The sequence below is a fragment of the Adiantum capillus-veneris genome, chromosome 16 (genome assembly GCF_014529385.1).
Source record: "Adiantum capillus-veneris isolate H3 chromosome 16, ASM1452938v2, whole genome shotgun sequence".
NCBI lineage: Eukaryota > Viridiplantae > Streptophyta > Polypodiopsida > Polypodiales > Pteridaceae > Adiantum > Adiantum capillus-veneris.
In genome coordinates this window covers 145433852-145457480 of record NC_140946.1, presented here as the reverse complement: position 1 = coordinate 145457480, position 23629 = coordinate 145433852, and the positions used below count along the sequence as shown (strand labels likewise).

General features: G+C 40.5%; 2 protein-coding genes across 4 annotated transcripts in view; one reads left to right on the top strand and one right to left on the bottom strand.

Annotated features, from left to right (window-relative positions):
- The first annotated feature begins 4400 nt into the window (after positions 1-4400).
- Positions 4401-4742, top strand: LOC147440015 (uncharacterized). The gene has a single exon (XM_086484446.1). The coding sequence runs from the start codon at positions 4524-4526 to the stop codon at positions 4740-4742; it is 219 nt and encodes a 72-aa protein (XP_086340572.1). The 5' UTR covers positions 4401-4523.
- Positions 4743-22799: 18057 nt separating this feature from the next.
- Positions 22800-23629, bottom strand: part of LOC147440014 (structural maintenance of chromosomes protein 4-like) — a 109976-nt gene continuing 109146 nt past the window's right edge. Inside the window, exons 19-20 of one of the 3 annotated variants that reach the window (XM_086485707.1) lie at positions 23433-23605; positions 22800-23352 (exon numbers count right to left, since the gene is read on the bottom strand). In XM_086485707.1, coding sequence (XP_086341833.1) covers positions 23230-23352; positions 23433-23605 — 296 coding nt within the window. In that variant the 3' untranslated portion in view covers positions 22800-23229. Of the gene's footprint in view, positions 23353-23432; positions 23615-23629 lie in introns of all 3 variants that reach the window. The other 2 variants (XM_086485706.1, XM_086485708.1) reach the window with 2 other exon arrangements.

Below are 23629 nucleotides of genomic sequence, written 5' to 3'. Positions count from 1 at the left end.
TAGGCTTCTTCATCATATGTGTTGGTAAGAACAGTGAGCTTCATTCCTATTTTCAATGTTCTTGTATCTTTGCTCACTCACCATATTGGTTTCTGTTTCCATCTTTCATGTAGAGATTTGTGGCAGTTTCATTGTCTGTCTTTGTATATATCTTAGCATTTCTCGTTACCTTGCACTAATAAAAATCGTGTATATAAACTAATTTTTATTTTTGTCACAGCGTGTGTTACATCGCTTTCATGGATTCTTTAGGTGCTCATCAATGTGGGAGTTTTATTGACTCAATAAGTTGCAGCAATATGCAAGACAATAGCGGTTCTTTGCTTGCTATCATGACTACAAATGATTTATGTGGGTGAAAATGCAGCCAAGTTCATGGAGTTTACACAAGGTGTAAAGAAAATATATGGCTTCTCAGACACATCATTGGAAGGGGTGTGTTTCAAGCAAACTCAAGATGGCAAGTGTCTACAAAAGTACAACATGTGTATATAGCTTCTTTGTTGGTGCTTGACATGTCTTTCCCTCAACTTAGGTTCTTGAAAAGTGCACATGTTCTGCTTCTATTTAAATGTTTTGGATTGTACAATTTATTCTTTTTCCTCTTAGGTGCTTCAATATATGAAATTGGTGTGTTTTTCCTTCATATATCTTCCATCTAACTTTGCAGAGTGGGAGCCAATGGAATCTTTTGCATGCGACTTTGAATCTGGTGTTGGTAAGTTTTTATATGCAGAGTGTTTACGTTGAGAAATTCCCTCACAAGAGATTCTTATATGGACATGCTTATGCCACATCGAATGCTCTATTATTGGCAAAAATTGGTATGCAGATACCAATTTGTAAATCAAGGCTTGTCAATGAAATTTCCATACTGACGATGAAAGCGAACAATGGGAGGCGCTCAACTCCAATAGTGTTTTTGAAGAGCTTGTGGACCTTCAAATATTCCCCCATACTAATATTGTGCCCAATAGTTGTGTCAATGATGACTCACATCTTTACAATTTTTGCAAGTACCTCAGTCCTTGAAAAGTACTCTTTTTGTGTGAATAGAAAAACTGTAAGGTCAGGAGAAGAGAAGGGTTGTACTTGTAAGGACGTCTCATTGAACAAGCTCAACCACAGGGCATTATCTTAATGAAAACTTGTATTACATCCCAACTCTGTGCATAACTATTGATTGTAAAGTTTAATTTAAATTCTTTTAATCTTTAATTCAATTTAGGTGTGATTATTTTGGTATTTCATGAATTTTTCAAGTTCTAGGTGTTTCAACTTTAAAAGTAATTAAGTCAATGACATCCAAGATTTGTATTATTGTGCAAGTACACAAGTTTAGTTCTCTATTTATCTTCTTCACAAAAAAATATTTTTAAAGTCAATTTTTAGTAATTAAGTGAATTTTAATTAGTACTACATGGAGGCACACATGTGTGAATATGAATCATTTTAAAGGGCTTACACCATATAATTATCGATTGATTTTCTAAAGCATATGTACAAATCTCACATGAATTGTTTATATTGCATGTTGAAATTTAAAGGGAGTGCAAGGTAGATGATCACAATGGCCTCATCGACTTGGGCATGAGGTGTATAGGTATCCAATTTCCTAATTGGGACACAGACCTAGCTTTGCTAGTGCTTGAGGACACAGAGAGAAATAAGAACAAAGGAAAGAGCATGAAGAGAGATAGGGAGGTTGAAGATATAAGTGAGCATGAAGAGGCCTCAATGAAGCTTGCGCTCCTACATGACTCTAACCTGACGGATCAAGAGAGGTGATGGAGGAGGTTCCACACTTTCATCTACTCACTTTGTATGCAATGGTGATAAAGGGTCATCAATTTCTTTTTTGTCAATGACACTCCAAAGACTGTTGGACTTTAGTAGTATAGGAAAAAAGAATGGAACTTTATATGCGAGGTCATGCTCTCGAGGTAGATTACAGCCAAATCACGTCTAGTTTGCATCAAAGAACCTGACCGGCCTGGTCAAACAGGCCATTTTTGCGTCGTGGTGCACGGGGCTAGATCCAGGCCCCTCGAGTCTCGAAAACCCACCGACCGGGTTCTCTGGTACAAACTAGGCGTGATTTGGCCGTAATCTATCACGGGACCATGACCTCGCATGGAAAGTTTCGTTCTTTCAGCCACAATCCAACAAATATATTCTTACAAATGGGAATATTTAAGTAAGCCTTTTGGTTTTTTGACGAGTTATTTTAGTTTTCCGGTGAGTGATTTTTCTCGTGTACGATGGCTTCTCCTCATTATGGGGTCTTACAAATGTGATTTTCAAAAATAAAAATTACAAGGATAAATCAAGGTCCATATTTAATGCATTCCCATGTTCATCTTTAATGGAATAATTAGTTAAATCGCAAGATTTTTCACTAAGTCATGAATATAGGTCAGGTATTTCTTAAGTTGGCTTAATTTTATTTTTAAATACCATTTTTAGGTATGTAGTACAAATGTGACGCTTCTAAGATATGTCAATAAAGATTGATGGAATTCAATACTCATTTAAGCTCAGCAATAAACTGCAACTATTGCATAAACTTCTATTTTTTCAAAATAATTTTTTTGGGTCCTTTAAAATCAAATATGAGTCTTATCATGTTTTTAATATATTAAAACTATACTTCCATGAAGATTTCATATTGTATACATAAGTTATGGTAAGATTAATACCAAAATCTACCATGACCTGCGTGGTCTAAGCTACTAACTTGATCCAAGGAACTTTTGTGCATATGTCCTAAAGTCCACCACCTCCCCCACCATTTTGAAATTTGGTCAAAGATTCATTAAGTTTTAAGTACTTACTATACTTCCATGAATATTTCATATTGTATACATAAGTTATGGTGAGATTATTAAAATCTACCATGACCTGTGTGGTATAAGCCACTAACTTCTATAAAGGTTGACTGTACTATTAGGAGCTATATGTTTCATGTTCACATTTTAGATTTAGATACCCTTTATTTAGAAATATGAATAATGATCTTTCCTTTGTTTTATGGTGCCTTTTGACCATCCTTTCACCAGCCGCTATTGATATCCAATTATGTACAAGAATGTATCAACTACAAAAGTTATTGGCTAGCTTGATTCTCAACATAAATTTTTGTGGGGCCTAAAAAATGAGAGAAACAATAGTATTTCAAGACAAGTGCACATAGTTAATCACTATTTGAATGACAACATAAAGTAACTTCAAAACAATGACAAAGTTTAGTGTAAGTAAAGAGATGACACAATAAGATAGTAAAAATTGTATTGCCTTAATCAATTACATGAGTCCACTCGCTTAGCATATGAGTGGTGTACTTAAATGTTCCGTACATGGGAAACAGAGCTAGGCTCTCTCTCTCACTACCACTCTATTGCTCCGTCTTTTGGCCCCTTTGTCTTGCCTTCCATTTGCAACACCTTTCTTTGCAACTGTAAGTTTTGCAGACACTTTCAACCGATTCTTGGTTGTTGAGATTTGGTTCCACACTTGAATATCCATCTTGGCTTGGTTGGTTCTTGGTCTGCAATTGAGCCACAAAGTGACTGATTATATCTCGCTAGGGCTTGACTTTTCAAATATTGTAGGCATAAAATTTCACATTATTAACTTTTGCGCTACACCTTATGCAGATCAAAAGTGAACTCATGGATCTACAATATCAAAATCTAATTACAATGTGAGTTTCTTAATCCATAGGTGAATTTGATTGCAATATAAATATTCAAAACTTTACCTCTTCCAAGAGCAAGTATTTGAACATTGTTGAATTTAGTATTGTGGCCTACATTGCTGAAATACATTGGAGATCAAATTTTCCAACCATTGACAACAGCTTTCAAATAAATCTTTTGGAGGCACTCGTACCAGTTTTCAATGATGTCGAATATAGGAGAATCTGCTAAAACAAGAGATGATTAATAAAGAATTCTTCCAATTAAGAGCTCTAATAAGTTGTTCATGGAAAAAATACACTAACCACACATGCTTTGCAGGAACTGACACTTACCTTAGGATCCTTTTCCAACATTGAAAACTTGTGACCCTTCATAAGCCTTACATACACCCCTTGCATTCTGCTACATTGGCACCATGTATAGTAGATCTCTACTGCATTGTAATCCTTTACCGGGTAGCTATGAGCAAGTACACTCTTGCTAGAAATTACTTGCATGGTGCAGAGTTCACACACACATATACACACAGTAAAGAGATATTGCAACAAATGTGAAAAGGATTTTGAAAGGAGATAGGGAGCTAGAGTAGGAAAGTTGATGTTGCACATCAAGAAAGAGGTTATGGAACTCGAAAGAGAGATGCAAGCTTGGGAAGAGAGCGAAAGTGGACTGGGAACCTAGAAGTTGGAGCTATGGAGATAGAAGTTGCAGATCTAGAATGAGATGTTGGAGCTATGGAGAAAGAGGTTGCAGATCTAGAATAGAAGCTATTGGATCTATGGAGAAAGAGGTTGCAGATCTGGAAAAGAAGCTACTGAAGCTATGGAGAAAGAGGTTGTAGATTTGGAAGGAAATGTTGTAGCGATGGAGAAAGAGGTTGCTGATCTAGAAGGAGATGTTGTAGCTATGGAGAAAGAGGTTGCATGTTTACAAGGAGATGTTGTAGCTATGGAGGAAGAGGTTGCAGGTTTAGAAGGAGATGTTGTAGCTATGAAGGAAGAGGTTGCAAATCTAGAAGGAGATGTTACAAAGGTAGAATGATGTGTGATAGGCTACATTACAAAAAGATGCCCTAGCATGAGAAGAGGAGGAGAGAGAGATGCCATGGCATTTTAGAGAGAGAGTGGGGATAAAGATTGCAGATCTTCACTTTTGGGCAGCTGAGGGGAGAGAAAGAGAGCTTGGGAAACTTTTAGAGGGAGAGAAATAAGAAGAGAGAGAAGACAAAGAGGGGACAAGAGAGGGAAACTTTTAATATTTGAAAATTGAAAAGGTGCTTTTGGGGGGAGAGTAACTCCAACCAGATCTAGTAAAATCTGCATATATTCTCCAAGAAAATAAGCAAAAGGGTTTTTATAAAGGCATGTCTACGCTATTTACCCCACCATTCTAGCCCTTGGTCAAAGCTTGATTAAGTTTTAAATATTTCCTTAAACTGCCAAATAAAGAGGCCCTCCTATACCCCATTCCCTTTCTAATGGCAAGGCTTGTTTTTCATTATTACGTAGTGTTAAGTATGGAGCCTGATTTACTCCTTGTAATTTTTAGTTTCAAAATCGCACATTTGTTAGGTCCCTATTATGAGGAGAAGCCATCATGCGTGAGAAAAATCACTCGTCAAAAAACAAAAAATTCACGTCCAGGTTTTTCGAAATATTTCCTTTCAGTGGAATATTATGGTCAGATGGCAGTCGAAAAGTGATCAAAAAATGGTTGGTTGGTTGGTCGGTCGGTGGCCGGTAGTCAATGGCCAGTGGCCGGTGGTTGGAAGTCTTCGGTCGATGAATAAATTCAATGGCCGGTGGACAAGTTTCAAGCAGACTTGTCTATGGCTACACATGGGTGAATGGCCAATTTCTAGGTGGACTTGTCTTCTCAAGTGCGGCCACACATAGGTGCATGGAAGAGTTCAGCTTGGACATGTCTACACAAGGGTAGTTACACACAGTTGCCTCTCATGAGAGAGGGCAACCCTTTTGGCCTAAAAGGAGGCCTCTTCTCTACACAAAATACATTGTGAAGTTGATAAAGCAAGGTGTGTGTGAGGTGGTGAGAGTGAAGCAAGGCGCGAGTTTCATTAAGGGTATAGTCCCTTTGTAACCTACTTCTAGTTTGAAGTATAAAATCCATTGAGTGGCTGCTTTCGCGTGGACGCAGCCCACATTGGGTGAACCCATGTATATCGTGCTCTCTCTCTCTCTCTCTCTCTCTCTCTCTCTCTCTCTCTCTCTCTCTCTCTCTCTCTACCTACTCTATTATCTTTCTTGTGTGTGAAAATTATCTCTCTCCATCAAGTAAAACACTCTAATCTCTACTTAGCTACATCTCTTTTCGTAAGTATCAGAACAAGGTTTGCTCGTAGCTAAAGTATTTCAAGTAAAGTATTCCTTGAATTGTGTGGGAGTAATGACGGAGAAAGGTAAGCTCAAGGTCGAGAAGTTCAATGACAAAAACTACCAATACTGGAAGATGCACATTGAAGACTACCTCTACCAAAAGGATCTCTATTTGTCATTAGGCTGTCTTGCAAAGAAGCTCACAATGATGGCAGATAAAGCATAGATTATCATTGACCGAAAGCATTAGGAACTATCCGGCTATGCTTAACTTCAACAATGGCCTTTAAAGTTACAGAGATGAAGACTGCAAAGGACTTGATGAAGTCACTTGACCACCTTTAGGAGAAACAATCAGCATCCAATAAAGTATTTTTCATGAAGCACTTGTTCATCAATCTAAAAAATGGTAGAGAGTGGTTCAGTTGCAAAACAGCTAAATGACTTTAACACCAACATAAGTCAACTTCGATCGATGAAGACCAACTTTTATGACGAAATGCGAGATCTCCTTATACTATCATCTTTATCGGATAGTTGGGACAGCCTTGTGATGACTGTAAGTAACTTTGTCTTTGGCACAAACACTCTTAAGTTTGATGATGTTGTGGGTGTTCTTCTAAGCAAGAAAATGCGAAGGAGAACCACAAGTGAATCATCAAGTGCTACACTTTAAATGGAAACAAGAGATTCAAAAATCAAAAGGGTCATGATCGCTCAAGGTGGAGCAAGTCATAAACAAAGTCAGTTCTCAAATGTTGTGGAACTGCGGCAAGAAGGGCCACGTCAAGAAGGATTGTTGGTCCAAGAAGAAGAAGGTGTCTCAGTCTCAAGATAACAAGAAAAGGTACAAGTCCAGGTTTTGGTAAAAGGGTTTTCTCAAAAGAAAGGTATTCACTTTAATGAAATATTTTCTCATGTTGTAAAAATAAACTCAATTAAGCTTGTCTTAAGCCTTGTGGTTGCTCTGACTTAAATCTTGAGCAAATGGATCTAAATACGGTGTTCCCTCACAGTGACTTGGAGAAGGAAATTTACATGCTTCAATCAAAGGGGTATGAAGTAAAGGGTAAGCACATGGTTTGCAGATTAAAGAAGAGCTTATACGGTCTAAACCAAGCATCAAAATAGTAGATGCAAGACAATCCAAGTAAAGAGCACTAACAAGCTGTGAAGTGGATACTTAGGTATCTAAAGGGAACACCAACGAATGCTTTGTATTTTGGAGGCACACTGACATTTTCTTGCAAGGGTATGTTGAAGCAATTATGGCAGGTGACAACGATACTCAAAGGAGCATTACTGGCTATGTCTTTACGATTGGAGGTACAACAGTAAGTTGGGCTTCAAAGCTGTAAAAAGCGGTCTCACTTTCTACCGCGGAAGCAGAATATGTAGCTCTCATGGAGGCAAGCAAAGAGATTCAATGGCTTCATAGATTCTTGGAGGAGCTTGGATACAAGCAAGATTGTGTCTTCTACAGTGATAGTCAAAGCACCATTCATCTTGCAAAGAATTCATCCTTTTACTCAAGGACAAAGCACATCGAGGCAAGATATCACTTCATATATACTCTTTTGGAAGAGGGACAACTAAAGCTAAGAAAGGTGCACACAAGTGAGAATCTTGTAGACATGTTTACAAAGGTGGTCAATAAGGAAAAGTTGAGCTTTTGCTCATCTTCAATTTCCATTCAAGGATAAGAAGCCAGGATGGAAAGCAATCACGAGTTTGGCATGGAGATCAGTCTCCAAGTCGAAGATTGTTAAGTATGGAGCGTGATTCACCCTTGTAATTTTTAATTTCAAAATCGCACATTTGTAAGGCCTCCATTATGAGAGAAGCCATCGTGCATGAGAAAAATCATTCGTCAAAAAACCAAAAATTCACTCCCAAGTTCGTTGGAATAATTCCTTTCACTGAAATATTATGGCCAGATGGCGATAAAAAACTGACGAAAAAATGACCGTTCGGTTGACTGATGGTCAATAGTCAATGGACAATGGCAGATGGTTGGAAGTCTTTCGCCAATGGCCGAATTCAATGGCTAGTGGATGAGTTTCAAGCGAACCTGTCTATGGCTACATATGTGCGAATGGACGATTTCTAGGTGGACTTGTCTTCACAAGGACAACCACATATGGGCATATGGAAGAGTTCAACTTGGACTTGTCTACACAAGGACGGCTACACACGGTTGTCTCTCATGAGAGACAACCCTTTTGGCCTATAAAAGGAGGCCTCTTCTACACAAAAAATACATTGTGAAGTTGATGAAGCAAAGGTGTGTGTGAAGTGGTGAGAGTGAAGCAAGGCGGGAGTTTCATTAAAGGTATAGTCCCTTCGTAAGCTACTTCTAGTTTGAAGTACAAAAGCCATTGGGTGGCTGCTTTCCCTCAGACATAACCCACATTAGGTGAACCACGTATATTGTGTGCTCTCTCTCTCTCTCTCTCTCTCTCTCTCTCTCTCTATTATCTCTCTTCTGTGTGAAAATTATCTCTCTCCATTAAGTAAAACACTCTAATCTTCACTTAGCTACACCCCTTTCCCTAACATGTAGGGAGTATCTTCGTTTTTCTTCAAAATGGTCATTGATGGGAATGGGCTCTTAGAAGATAGGTTTTTTTTATTATTTTTTAAACACCATTGATTAATGATTCTTGGCAAGTAGATAGAATGATCAAGCTAGAGTCAGTGCTTGAGATTAAGACAAAAGCATGGCAACATGCATAGGGATAACTTTGGTACTCGTTGCAATGTTTTCACGTTTCTTGCAAGAAACAATCTCTTTATCTCCACTCATGACTAGCTGTTCCAAAAAAGGACTTCCTGAAATAGCTGTTTGCATCACATTTTCGACCATCGGGGGGGGAAGGGGTTCTTCTATTTGACCCCCTATATAAACGTTCCTCCATGTCAGGATTGAGCTCATATACCTCCCAGTTTCAAATCCCAAGTAGTTTGCACACATTGCATGTATGCAATGATGAAAGCTATGTCACAAGCATCAAAAAGTGATATCTTTCTCGTGTTGCCTTCTCCAACAAGCTAGTTGGTGTGTACACTTTAAAACAAATCTATATTATGAAAGAAAGGAAACATGTATTGTTTCTTATCCTGTAAACTAGTATCATAACCATCTCTCATAAGTACATTGTTGCTCCTTTTCTCAGATCACCAATGCTTCTAAATTTAGATTAAAATTTAAACTTATATTAGGTCTTGCAATGAAGACTTTCTAGATCCTAAAATTACAAAGGTAGATGGTACCTTTGATTTTACACATGTGGAATTAGCTCTTCAAAAAAGTTGTTTCTCTGGTGCTTTTCCAATTTCCTTGCGATCAATAGTCAAAGACTCAATCAACATTTGTCGTACAACGAACATTTGGATTTTCCTAGCACCACATTTATTGTTGTAATTCAAAAAGGTTCCTACTTATTTGCGTGAGCTTTCAATTGCGTCCCTTGAAGTTCTTGGCTCAAGCACACACACTCACACATGCACACACAATCTCTCTCTCTCTCTCTCTCTCTCTCTCTCTCTCTCTCTCTCACACACACACACACACACACACACACACACACTCACACACACACACACACACACTCTTTTTTTTTTGCAAGATCTTTTGATTGGAAAATTGTTTTAGTAATTTATTTTATGTTTGCAATTTTCATTATAAGTATGCAAAGCATAATGTTTGTCAAGTTTTTGGTAATAATTGTTTTTTTCTAATTTCCATGTTCAATATAATGATTTTTTATAATACTTGAAATTTCTAAGTAAGAATAGAGCTAATAATTTTGTAAGTTGATCAGACAATTCATAATCAATATTTTCATTTTCAAACTAAAAGCCAAAAGTTCACAATGTGTTCTTATTGCTTTTTTATATAAGGAAAAAATTGCTTTTAGTTTCTTTTTTAAAACCAAATGAATGATTTTATTTATAAAGCGAAAAACATGCATGTATCATCGATGCACTTTCACTGTATCCTTGAAAAAACCATGACACGACCAACAATATGGGTAAGAAAATGACATGTTGGAGTGGAGAGAGATCAATGATGAGTTTGAGTATGACTTACCTCCAAAATGGGAAGAGCTTCTAGAAGAAAACTTCTTTGTTTGGCATTTCTTAAAACACGGGTGAAAATGATGAAATCACGTAGGTCTCTCACTCTACCAAAGCATGTTATGCTACTTTTCAATGTGTGAGTGTTTGTGCTTCTAAACTTACACTCCATGATCAAAAGTGAGGACATTGCGTTGTGATATGTCACTTTGTGTATGATGAATAAGGAAGAGCTCATCTTGGCTTTATAGACCCAATATGAGTGAGTGTCTTACGTGTGTGCTTATGGTTTGGAGTTCTTCCTATCTATGCTCATCGCACTTGCAAAAAAGAATTGGGTAGACTGTGTGCACCAACTTTGTTCAAGAGGTCTTCTTTCTATTCCAAAAATTAGGAATAGGGAAGAGGGAGATTTTCCAAAGAGTGGATTCATTGGAATCATAAGAGGGATTCTATCAATTCAGCTAGTTATAGAACAAGTTGGGAAGAGGGGTGTAAAGGTATCGGTTTGTCCAAGCAAATCTCCTCCTAAGCTAGAATTGCATCCTTTAAGCCCGTGATCTAAAATTGCCCAATTGCCTAGCGTTGCTTCATTTGATAAGAATTTGTGCATATACAGTGATGATGATCAAGGAAATTACTTTCAGCTTCTCTTGCCTAAAAATTGCTAGATTCCTAGAGAGGATGAAGCATCAAAGCATACCCTAGTATGCAGTTACTCGTGTGTGGCGAAGTTCACTTACAAATACAAGGACGAAAATGGAAGTGATTCTAAGACTTATCACCACGATACACTGCTGGCTCAGGCGAAACATCAAAGGTGGAGCACAATGGTGCACATCTAACCTCCCCACTTTCATCTATGGAAGAACACGCTAATCCTTATGTTGTAAGTGCAACAAGTAGGGGTACCCAATCTTTTTGAATATTTTATTACTGGGAATCCTCATTGATGCTGGGCGCAGGCCGTGCAAGCTGCAAAAGGTGGAAGAGGTGGGTACAAAGGCAAGGGTGGGATTGATGTCGTGCAAGCAGGGCGGAAGAGGTGGGGACAGAGGCAAGGGTGGAATGGATGTAGAGTCGTCGAGAGACGATCTGATACGTCATGCAAGCAAGGAGTGGAGGGTGGCAAAATCATTTTTTCTTTAAGAAAAAAATGTGCATATGTATCAGATTGGCATGTGAGTTCATGTGGTGTAGGGTGGCCAAGGTGAGGCGTTCTTCTAATGTGCCGAGGATCGAATCCTCCTTTTGGAGGTTGAAGGCCCTTCACCTTGGCAAGGGCGATTCCTAGATTCGGATTCCTAGGAGGAATCTAGGACACTAACGAATATAAATAAGAGCAACCCAATAGGAGCAAGAGACTCAAGAAAGTCAAATTAAGGATCCCCAAGAAAATGAACACACATTAAAAAATTAATTTATTAAGCTACTCAATCAGCGAAGGAGCATACACGCACTCATTTCCATGCATGCATGTTTCTATCGCATTTACTCCCATTCTTTCGATGCGGCAAGCTCAAGACTTGGAATCTGTTTTCACTGAGTCTGAATTGTATGCCAGCTTGCTTGATTTGGGTCGATGGAGAGCTCGTGGTTGGGATGGTCTCTCGTGGAATTTTCTTGTCTTTCTGGGATTATTTGAAGTTGCCTCTATTGTTCATGATGAATACAACTTGGGAACAACAGGGACTACCCTCCTCTTGGAAAGAAGGTTTGCTCAAGCTGATACCTAAGCATGCATTGTGTGAAGAATTCTCTCATTGGTGGCCTATTACACTCATGTATGTGGTATATAAATTAATGGCAAAAATGCTAGCTAACCGACTCAGGTGCTTTCTGCATGAAGGCTCGCATTAATCTCAATACGGCTTCATTCCACGATGTCAAATTGTTGGAATTAGAGTTGCAGAGAAACACACACAGCTTGGAGAAGACGAAGGAAGCTTAAGGCACACAATTGAGAGTGTGTTACTTAGTGTGCAATGGAAAGATAGATAGCCCTAGAGTGATGGGCGTATATACAATGCACGGGGGAAAAAACCTCCTAAAGAGGGAGAAAATGCCCCGGCGGTCCTAGTGTGTCCACACACATCACTACCACATGTATATGGTAACAAATCCCCCCTGGAGTGATGCGGTGAACGAGAGCTGGCACATGAGTAATGGGAAGTGCCATGCCCTGAGGAAAGGATCAGTTCACAAAGGGGAGTAAGCCCAAAGATTTGCGGAAAGCTTCAAGCTTCTCACGAGACAATGCCTTTGTGAAAAGATCTGCAAGGTTGTCCTGTGTTGGCACGTAAGCCAAGCTGATCTCTCCTGCTGAGAGCCTCTCCCTGACATAGTGGTAATGCACCTCAATGTGCTTTGTGCGAGCATGAAAAATTGGGTTCCTCGCAACTGCCAATGCGCTCTGATTGTCAGTGTAGATAGTGTTGGCAGTGTCCTGTCCAACACCCAAATCAGCCATAAGGTGTCTGAGCCATATACACTCAACCGTAGCTGTGAAGACTGCCCTGTACTCAGCCTCACAACTCGAAGTAGCCACAGTAGGTTGCTTCTTGCTCAACCATGATATACATTAACTGCCAAGCATGAAACAAAAACCACTTGTGGACACTCGCGTGTCAAAACAACCAGCCCAATCTGAGTCCGAAAAAGCATGTAAGTCTGGCGGCAATAATCCCCCCTTGGGATAAAACAAGCCAAGATGTAAAGTGCCACTAAGGTAGCGGAAAATCCTCTTGACAGCCTGCCAATGCTTAGAACCTGGGCTATGCATAAATCTGCTGACCTGTGAGACTGCAAACTGAATATCCGGCCTCGTGTTGCATACATAAATGAGGCAGCCAACAACAGTTTGGTAAAGAGTGACATCAGCAGGATCGCCAGCATCATGTAGACTCAACTTCAAACCTGTTTCCATGGGAGTGGCAATAGGTTTGCAATCCTCAAGTCCAAACTTACATAGCAATGTCTCTATGTAACTTTTCTGACACAAGGCAATACCACCATCACACTGCTTAAACTGTATACCCAAGTAATGATGCAACAGCCCCAAATCTTTCATCTTGAAAGTAGCATTCAAATCAGCCTTAAATTCAGCAATATGTCTCTCATTTGGTCCAATGATCAGCAAATCATCAACATAAAGAACCACGATGAGAAATACATCACCCTCACGCTTTACATACAATGTGCTTTCTGTTGGACTGTTACGAAAGCCTTGTTTGACCAAATGAGTGTCAGCTTTCTCATACCAAGCACAAGGAGATTGCTTCAACCCATACAAAGCCTTGTTACATTTTCACACTTTGTCCTCTTGTCCTTTTATGACAAAACCGCTAGGCTGCGTTACATAAACTTTCTCAAATATGTCACCATTCAAGAAAGCAGTAACAATGTCTGATTGATGTACATCCCAACCAAAATGAGCTGCCAATGCACATAGAAAACGCACAGTAGTCATACGACAAGTGGGAGCAAAAGTTTCTTCATAGTCTATGCCTTTTTGCTGTGCATAACCCTTTGCAACAAGTCGAGCCTTATGGCGATCAATCTCACCATCCGGCTTGCGTTTCAACTTGTAAACCCACTTCGTACCAATGGCCTTTTTGCCAGGAGGCAAATCACATAAAGTCCATGTGTCATTCTCTATAAGTGCATCATATTCTGATTGCATGGCAGCCATCCAATTTTCTGAATTCTGTGCTTCATCAAAAGACAGAGGCTCCTCAACATCATGTAAACTAGACACAGCCAAAGCATAACAATCTGATGCATAAGATGCATGGCGAGAGCCTGAACGAGTACGACTAGACAAAGGTGCATCCAATTTACTGTCACGCAAAGTGTGCACCAGGCATTTTGGCATACCTCTAGCCTGCTCATTTTCAGCCCTTTCCTCATCAAGTACATCAAGTACATCATGTACATCTGCATCAGTAATAGGCTGATCTAAAACATTTTCAGAAACCCCCATAGGCTGTACATTTGCCTCATTGGAACTTACATTCGTATTTCCACCACTGAAAAGAGGCAACAAAGTGTCATAAATGTCCTGTGAGCTTACATTACTGTCTCTAGTACATGACAGCAAGGGCTGAACAGAATCTTCCACAAACACTACATCCCGTGAAACCAGAATACGTTTTGTTTGCGGATGATACAACCTGTAACCTTTGCTTTCAGCACTATAACCAACAAAAATACATTTGACAGCCTTATCATCCAATTTTCTACGCTGCACTTGTGGCACCAAAGCATATGCCAAACAGCCAAAAACACGCATGTGCTCAATAGAAGGCTTTCTATCATGCCATGCTTCATATGGAGTAATAGACTGCAAAGCTTTCGTAGGGCACCTGTTAAGTACATAAGTGGCACACATGATGGCCTCAAGCCAAAAGAATGCGGCAAAGCTTGACTTTTGACCATACATCGTGTCATTTCTGTCAGTGACCTGTTTTTCCTCTCAGCAACACCATTTTGCTGAGGTGTATAAGGCACTGTACATTGGTGTTTTATCCCACGACTAGCCAGAAATGCATTAAATTCATGAGACATATACTCCCCCCCTCGATCGGAACAGAGGGTGCCCATAGTACATTTCGAGACATTTTCAGCCATAGCAAGAAATTGTTTGAAGCACATAAAAACTTCGGACTTCGCTTTAAGTGGAAATACCCATGCATGTCTGGAGTAATCATCAATGAAAGTCACGAAGTACAGGTAATTGCCCCAGGACGGAGTTTGCATGGGCCCACAAACATCACTATGCACAAGCTGCAACCTGCATGTGGCCCGAACTGAACCATCCTTTCGAAACTTAGAACACTGCATCTTACCCAAAATACAGCCTTCACAAACATGTTTGACAAGTGCTTCAAGAGGTGGCAAAGAAGCAACCATGTCAGATTTCTGCAAACGCAGCAAACTGGCAAAATTCAGATGACCAAAACGTGCATGCCAAAGTTTTGCATCTGAAATAGCCCTTGAATCTGCAACAGCATTTGCAAAATTTTGTCCACACTTGTCATACAAAGTGAGCTTATACAGCCCACGGCACAAAAGCCCAGATGCAACAATTTCATCACCAAAACTGAGATCATGAACTGTACATCTGTCATCCACAAATTTGACTACAAGTCCAAGTCTAGCAAGTGCGGATATAGACAAGAGATTCTTCTTGATCCCAGGTACATAAAGTGCATCAACAAGTGTGAAAGAACTGCCATTAGCAGCAGTAAGCACAATCTTTCCAACTCCCTTAACTGGATAAGAGGCGTTGTTGGCACAAGTGACAGAATTCCCATGAGGGACAGACTCGAGAGATGTAAACAATTCACGATGTGAGGTAATGTGCTTTGTAGCACCACTGTCAAAATACCACACATGTGAATCTGCAGCAACTGACAAGCATGCATCATGGACAGCAGGATTGTAAGTGCACTCTGCGCTAAACGCCCATTCTGCATCAACATCAGCATTACAGTCTCCTTTCACAGAAGACTCAACAATGGCTGCATTTGTAGTGGAACCACCATTTGCAGTGGAACCACCCTCTTTCTTCTTAGCCTCTTTGGCCTTCAACTTAGGACACGACTTGATCAAGTGATCATTGGCTTTACAATAATGGCAACGCATCTTCTTTTTGCCCTTATCACCAGAATTGCCAGATGAAGTACTGCCAGCAGAAGCATTAGGAACATAATTTTTGCCACTCACAGCAAAACCATAAGAAGTGGCTGCATTGCTGTTACCACCCTTTCTTTGAGAAGCAATAAAAGCCTGTTCAACTGCACGTTGTCTAGTCTTGTTTTTTTTGGACAGTGACTCTTGCAACAGCAATGTGCATAATGCATCAAACTTAACAACTTCTGGATTTCCTTGGGTCATCAGTCTCCAAGTACTAGCAAAAGTCTGGTAGGAATCTGGTAAGGCATCAAGAACAGTCTGCACAAGGGAACTGTCTGAAATGACTTTACCTGCAGAAATAAGCTGCTCATTGATATCCTTGACACTAGCAAGGAAAGTGTCCATATCATCTTCCTCATGCATAATCTTCGACTCCAGCTCTTTACGCAGCAAAGCAATTTTAGCCTCATTGCGGCTTGCATAGACCTGCTAAAATATCCCAAGCCTGTTTTGCAGATTTTGCTGAACGGATGTGAGGAACAATGGTGCGCTTCACAGACAACGCAATCAATGCATGAGCATGCGCATCCTTAACATCCCAACGAGCTTGTTCTGCCGTAGGCAAAACAACTCTAACAGCTGCAATCCTTGCAGCAAGACCTGCAACATCCTCAACATCGCCTACATCCTCAGAACCAGGACGTACATCAATGCCCTGCACAATGTTCCAGGCACCTTTTGACACAAGAACATGTTGCATCATAGAAGCCCACATAGGGTAGTTGTCCCCATCCAACCTGTCCTCAGCAGCAAACATCTTGAACACATCTGTGTTGTTGTTGTCAGCCATGGTAAATGCTGCACCTGATATGAAAACTGCCCGAAAAGAGGAGAAACGGAGCGGGAACAACCTGTTCTATATAGCACAAACCGTAGAAGACTATAAGGCACCTGTTATGCAGAAAACGGCACTGACATAAATTCTGCACAAAATGACAAAATAGCCTGTGCAGTACTGCCTGTAGTGGAAACGGAGGCCGAAATGAACCCAAATCAAAATTCTGAGCAGACCGAGCTCTTCGAGGAATCCCAAAATATTTGTCGACCTGCGAACGCTCGCCAAAGCTCACTGAAATCGGAGAAAGTGAGCAGGCGTGTGCTGGAGCAGCTGGCGACTAAGCTCGGGAACACGTGACCTGCTCTGATACCAATTGTTGGAATTAGGGTTGCAGAGAAACACACACAGCTTGGAGAAGACGAAGGAAGCTTAAGGCACACAATTGAGAGTGTGTTACTTAGTGTGCAATGGAAAGATAGATAGCCCTAGAGTGATGGGCGTATATACAATGCACGGGGGAAAAAACCTCCTAAAGAGGGAAAAAATACCCCGGCGGTCCTAGTGTGTTCACACACATCACTACCACATGTATATGGTAACACAAATTACTGATAACCTCGCGAATGTCTTCATTGGTATGGAATATGCAAAATATACTCGACAGGATGTCTTGGTCATGCATGTTGACATTGAAAAGGCAGTTTGATACTGTTCTTTGGGTTTATATTGCGGATACCGTGCAACACTTGGGTTGGGCCTAGGCTATCCCGAGTCCTGCTTTTCTTGTATGCACACAATACTTCTACAGGCTTGTTGCTTGTTGGGTGGATCTCTTACAGAATCTTGACCTTTGGGACAGTCGGTAAGGCAGGGCTGCCCTCTAAATGCTTTGCTTTATGTGATCACTACTCACCCCTTGTTTATGTATTTGGATTCCTTGACTTCCACTGGTACGCTACATGGCCCGACTTTACCTTCCGAACGGCAGTTTGCTCGTCAGGTCTATGCGAATGACTCTTTGTTTATGCCTCGCGATCACTATGATTATGTACAACAAATTATGCATACTCTTCAGTTGTTTGGATTGCAACATGTCTCAAAGTTAACTTTTGTAGATCCAAGCTATTGCCTCTGAAAGAGTGTGACTAGCATAAGATATTGTGGCCTGGGGAGATTGTTCCTCCACATGTTTTGGAATGTATTTGCTATGCAGAAACTGGATTGGGTGCTCCAACGTCTAGATTCCAAGTTAAATTATTGGAAACTACCCACGTGGCCACTTCATGTGCGTCTTAGGATTGTCCAATGCATCCTTGTGGTGGCTTATGTGCAATTTTACTTGCCTCTGTTATCCTGGTCTCGGTTGCGCTTGTAATCCCTCATGTCCAATATTTTAGAGCATTTTTGGCGGACCTCGTCTAGCAAGAAGGGTCTTCGGCTTCTATTTATGGACAAGCTGTGTTCTTCCAAGCAGCTTGGAGGGTTAAATATTTTGGACTTGCGACGTCATCTTTTGGCTCGAAAAGCTATGTTGTTGCCAGTTTTGGTGGAGCAGCAGCAACCCTGTGCTCTCATGGTCACACATTTGTGTACCCACATTGTCACCCCATCTTTTGTTCATTGGAAACCGACTTGTTGGGAAGCTTGAAGGAAACGTTCCTGGATGTCCCTTTACTTCTTCTCTCGTTGTTGATTGGAAGGTTGTCACTTCGCATTTGGCCTGGAATGGTCGACAATCCTCTGTGGGTAACTCTCTTTGTTTGGAGAGTCTGCATTAGAGCAGGGCCTTCGCTTTGACTTTGGTTCACTTTGGTTCAACGATCTCTTCGCCAAGCGTATTTTCTTTCCCAAAAAGGAATCTGTCAGTTGCATCAGGTGCTTGATGACTTGGTTATGTTCTTTCCTTCGCTGATGCAGTGCCCCGCTTTCGGTTGGGTCCTCACTATTCTCCTCTCTGGCGGGAAATTCAAAGGATGCTTGCTGATCACTCACCCATTCCTCCTTTGGATGTGGACTGCTTTCTCTGATTGGAATCTAGCCACTACTAGATTGGACTGCATCTCAGCTGGCACTGTCTATGTCATCCTTCAATCTGTTGTATGGATTGTGCATCACGATAATCAGCTTTGGTTGCTTTCCGAGTCATCCTTTGGTGGCAGCACACATTGTCTCGCATTTGGCAGTCATCTACCTTTGAAGGAACGTGTTTTCTTGTGGCATTGCTTGGTGGGAGCTCTACCGATTGGCAGTGTGTTACATGCTCGACATATTGCACCTTGCCGCTGCCCCAAATGCCTTGAAGCTGAGGAGACCGTGCACAATTACTGTGGCATTGTCGCCATTTGGCGAGTGTCGACTGCTCTTCGACTGCGTTTTCCTTCCGGCTCTTTTCACAGACGCTTTTGGCTTTTTGGGGTGCTCCAGTCACCGCAATCTCAGTTTGTGGTGTTCTTCACCTGGGTCAGAGCCTCATAGTGCTCCGCTTTTTGTATCCCTTTCATTTTGTGGGTTTTCCTCGCTTTGAGGTTTCCCACTAGTAAAAGACAGATTTACAAAAAAAGTGTGTGTGTGTGTGGAGCAAAGTTGATGTGCATGCTTGCTTGTTATTGCTATTTAAGCTATTCCATATGTGTGTCCATGCGCACAGAGAGAGAATGTGTGTGCAGATAATTATCAAGTTTGGGTAGCTAATTTGTGTGTGTGAAAAGTTGAGAGTAGATGCTCAAAGAAAGTAGGAGAATGCCTTGTCATGACACCTTCCATTAGTTTCTCCTTTCCTATGTATATCATCTTTCCATTCCAATCAAGTAGCTCTATCACATTTGTGAGACGTTTCCATGACCTACCCGAATAACATGCTCCTAGGATTAGTAATTTAAAGGATGTGTGTCATAAGGGTAACCAAACAAAAAACAAACTATCAGATGTCCCCGCAAAGTGTTCCAAGTATGAGATCAACATCTTCAAGCTTGAGATGAAGCCTCCTACTTCTATGGCAATTCACCTCAACCATATGTAGATTTTTACCACTCCAATAGTATATCATATAAAGTTGATGAAGATATTGCAATTGCTCTACTTTTGAAGTCACTTCCTATGAGAATGATAATATTGTTACCAACTAATATGAAAGCTTATGGTGTCTATTCTCATAGTTGATTAGGGTTTTCAAGTTGTTTCTAATATCCATATTAGCTTGGCAATATTAGAGCCTTTTATTAATTGAAGGAAAATTAACAAATTACTCCTATAATTTGTGGAAATGCTCAAAATACCCCTCAAATCCCAAGATATCCCTCCTATTTGGCCAAAAAATATACAAAATGCCCTTCAATTTCTCCAAAATCCCCAAAGGACACCTAATTAACTTTACAAACATCTCTTTAATTTTTTTGCAACTCTTCATAGGAGGATTGGTTGTCCATCAATAGAAGATGATAGAATCGAGAGTTTAGATGGTACTATGGGCTCTTAAGTTGAAATCGATCATCATTTCTTAACAAAGATGCATCTATTTGTAGCTCATTCGTTAATAGTTTTTTCTACGACACTTAAAGATGGATTTCCATTGTCATAAGGATTAGAGTATGCAAAATTTGGGTCATTGCAAAATGATACAAGGGTATTATATTGGGCGTTTTTTGAACTTTGAGGGGTGTTTTGGAAAATTCTACAAATTTCAAGAATATTTTGATGATTTTTTCTTACTTAAAACAATTAGTCCTATTTAAACCAATGTGGCTCTTCCTCTTTGGTATGTTGATTACACACCTCTTTCTTATGCAAAGTTTGTCCCAACACCACATGCCAAATGAGCTCAAGCTTCCACTAATGAAAACCTCTCTAGCTTAGGGAAAATATGTGTCCTAGCAATTTGATCAATCACCATAAAACCACGTCAATTTCCCTTGGTTAGTGGTTGACCCTATCATCTCCACGGCATGTAATGAAAACCTCCCTAGCTTCCAACCAATGAAAACCCTAGATTTAGAGCACTACTTTTTAAGTATGCTATTTTTTGGACAATGTGACAAGGGAAAACATGACATGCCACAAGGACCTTTCGTTCTTGGCTTGATTTGAAGCTTCACATTTACTCATTAATCAGCATTTATGACATGGATGATTATTACTTCCACAATGAGGGCATGGCTTCACTTGACAACTATCTTACCTTTAAGGTTAGTTCTCCAATAATGCATGCAACTTTTCCTGACGTTAGACTTTGAAATTACAATTGACTAATTACCATACCTTATCCTATGCTCTCTTCTTCATGCAATGAATTAGTGACTTCTTCTAAGATTTGACATGGGTCTTTCTCCTTGGGCACAGTGGTAATCTTGTCATACTTCTCTAACAAGGCACTTAGCAATACAACAACCTTGTCTTCATTCTCCAATCGAGTTTGGTTGGGACACAAACTGAGTACATAAGATCTCAAGCCTATTGAGAAGGCTACTCATCCCAAAGTGACTCATGTGGCGGCCACAAAAGAAGCGACCCGAAGGTATACTCATGAATTGACCACCTCACCTAAACACCTACAAGAGTGAATGTAGCCCAACTCTTGCCCTGTCTCACGAGATGTTCCTCTTGAAGCCTAATATAACATCACCAACATACATTATACTATGACTAGAGCATTTGTCAAGTCGATCCCATCGTCTCCACGGCATGTATAATCCAAACAGTGTAGGTATCCATGCTTAACACCAATACTGTTGGCCATATCTGATGGTATACCAAATGACTGTTAAGCGCTAGAAAATTTGTTTGTTGGCACTATATCAAAGGCTTTGCGGAAATCCAAAAAGTAGCACTACAGCTTTCCCTTCATCACCCTGGTTCGATCGATCAAACACTTGAAAGTCAATACATTGTAAATGGTAGAGAAAGCTCTCCTAAACCCTGTCTATCCTAGTGATCTTAATTAAGCCCTTCACTCATGATATAACTGATCTTCTGCTCCAGCACTGCTCCATACAATTCAGCCAACATGTGGCCACCATGATCTTCCTATAGTTGCTTAGCTCAAGCATATCCCCTCCTTTCTGGATCGGCAGAATGATGTGCATCGTCCACTTAGCATGCAAACCCTATTCTAATGCCTTGTTGAACATCTTTGAAATGAAAGGGGCAAGTATGTTCGCAACATAGATAAAGATGTTCTCCTTGTAAGTCCATGGGTAAAGAAGCTCGTGGTAGTGGGCCAAGACTTATGTGGCTGTGGTATGGGTGGCTGGTACAATCCCCCAACATATATATGTCAAGTATATAGGTTGGTGATGGGTGCCTAGGTCCGTGGCTCCTTGAAGCTCTGCCGTGAGATGGAGCCACTCTTATCAAGAAGTGGTACATCTTTGGCTCTGGCTCCCTTGTCTTTGAAAAAGTCCACCTTTACGGCAAGTGAGTCTCCCCATCTCTCTCTCTCTCTCTCTCTCTCTCTCTCTCTCTCTCTCTCTCTCTCGGTCTCTCTCCTCTCCTTTCTATCACCCAAGTATCGTAGATTGGTTATGCCATTTCCCTCTTGAATAACAAGTCTTGCGTTCAACTCTTGTTGGATAGATCTTTGAGGTCTCTTGGGATAGTTTCCTACGATGTTAAAATCCTCTTCTTCTTGGGTGGGTGTGTGTGTGTGGGGGTGTGGGTGTGGGTGTGTGAGTGTGTTAATAAAAAGAGGAAATGCTATAAACTTTCTATCACCCAAGTGTGGTAGATTGGTTATGCCATTTCCCTCTTGAATAAGAGGTCTTGAGTTCAACTCTCATCGGATACATCTTTGAGATCTCTTGGGATAGTTTCCTATGACGTTAAAATCCTCTCCTTCTTCTCTCTAACATTTTCCAAAGCTGTCTATATGGAGAGGCATGAGTATAGGGTTATATCCTCATCGTCATACCATCTGTTCTGGATCATAGTTCCAGATCTAGCAACCTTCTCAGAAGGGGCATTGTGGCTGTATGTAGCAATGAGGCTAGCTGCGCGGTGATAGTCTCCATAGGTGCCAATGGGTGCATCAGTAGGAGTTCATCATTTACTGTCCTGGTGTATAAGTCAACCATGTCATACGTGAAGTAAATGGTAATGTGTGGGACCTGTATATGAGGTGTGTGTGTTAGTGGTACGCCAACTAGTGAGATAATCGGGTATGTGTGGTCGGCATCGATGGGACCTGATGGAATTTAGAATGAGGTCCATAAGGCAATCCACTAGGTTATACATAGAGATATACAAACCCTTCATGGCACAAAAGCCATGCGAACCAAACAGGGAACAGTCTATCATGTTCACCCCAAGTGAGAGAGGAGTTGGCACATAAATTTCCAATTGTCGGTTTAGACTTGCTATGAAGTGGGTTTATTTGGCTTACTGCTATCATGTGAGTTGGGCCCTAGGGGAGATGCATGGTGCTTGTAAAGACAGAACATTCACTTATGTCTTAACTTACTTTCAAAGGAGGTCTCCAAGGCCCCCTAGGCAGGTCAATTTTAGCCAGTGAAGTAGGAACCTATGTCCAGTGAGAGCTAATTTTCAACACGAATAAAACTAGTAGTCAATGAAGTTAGTATACACTTAAACACTGCAAAGAAAAAAATTGAAGCCATAGCTTCACATGATAAAACTTGTAGATCAATCAAGTCTGAGCAGTTATGGATCTTGAGCTTCCACAAGAATGATATATCCCTGCTATAGTTGAAGCTTCTTCATAAAGCTGAGGTCGATGTGAGACAATGATGTATTGAGTACATCTTTGTTTCTGTTAAAAGCACAACCACAACAATTAAAACTACAGTACCCAAACCTTGCAAATCAAATAAAATAAAAGAGAAAATGTACCATCACATAGCTGGCCACAAGTTGAGTGTTTTTAGTATCCAGAGCTGCATCAATCTCGTCGAAAAAATAGAATGGTGAAGGAAATTGATGCTGCAGGCTAAAAGATAAAGCAAGAGCTGCTAAAGCTTGCTGTCCACCAGACAGTATGCTAAAGCTACACCATTTATGTCGACCTGGCCGGACTACAAACAAGAAAT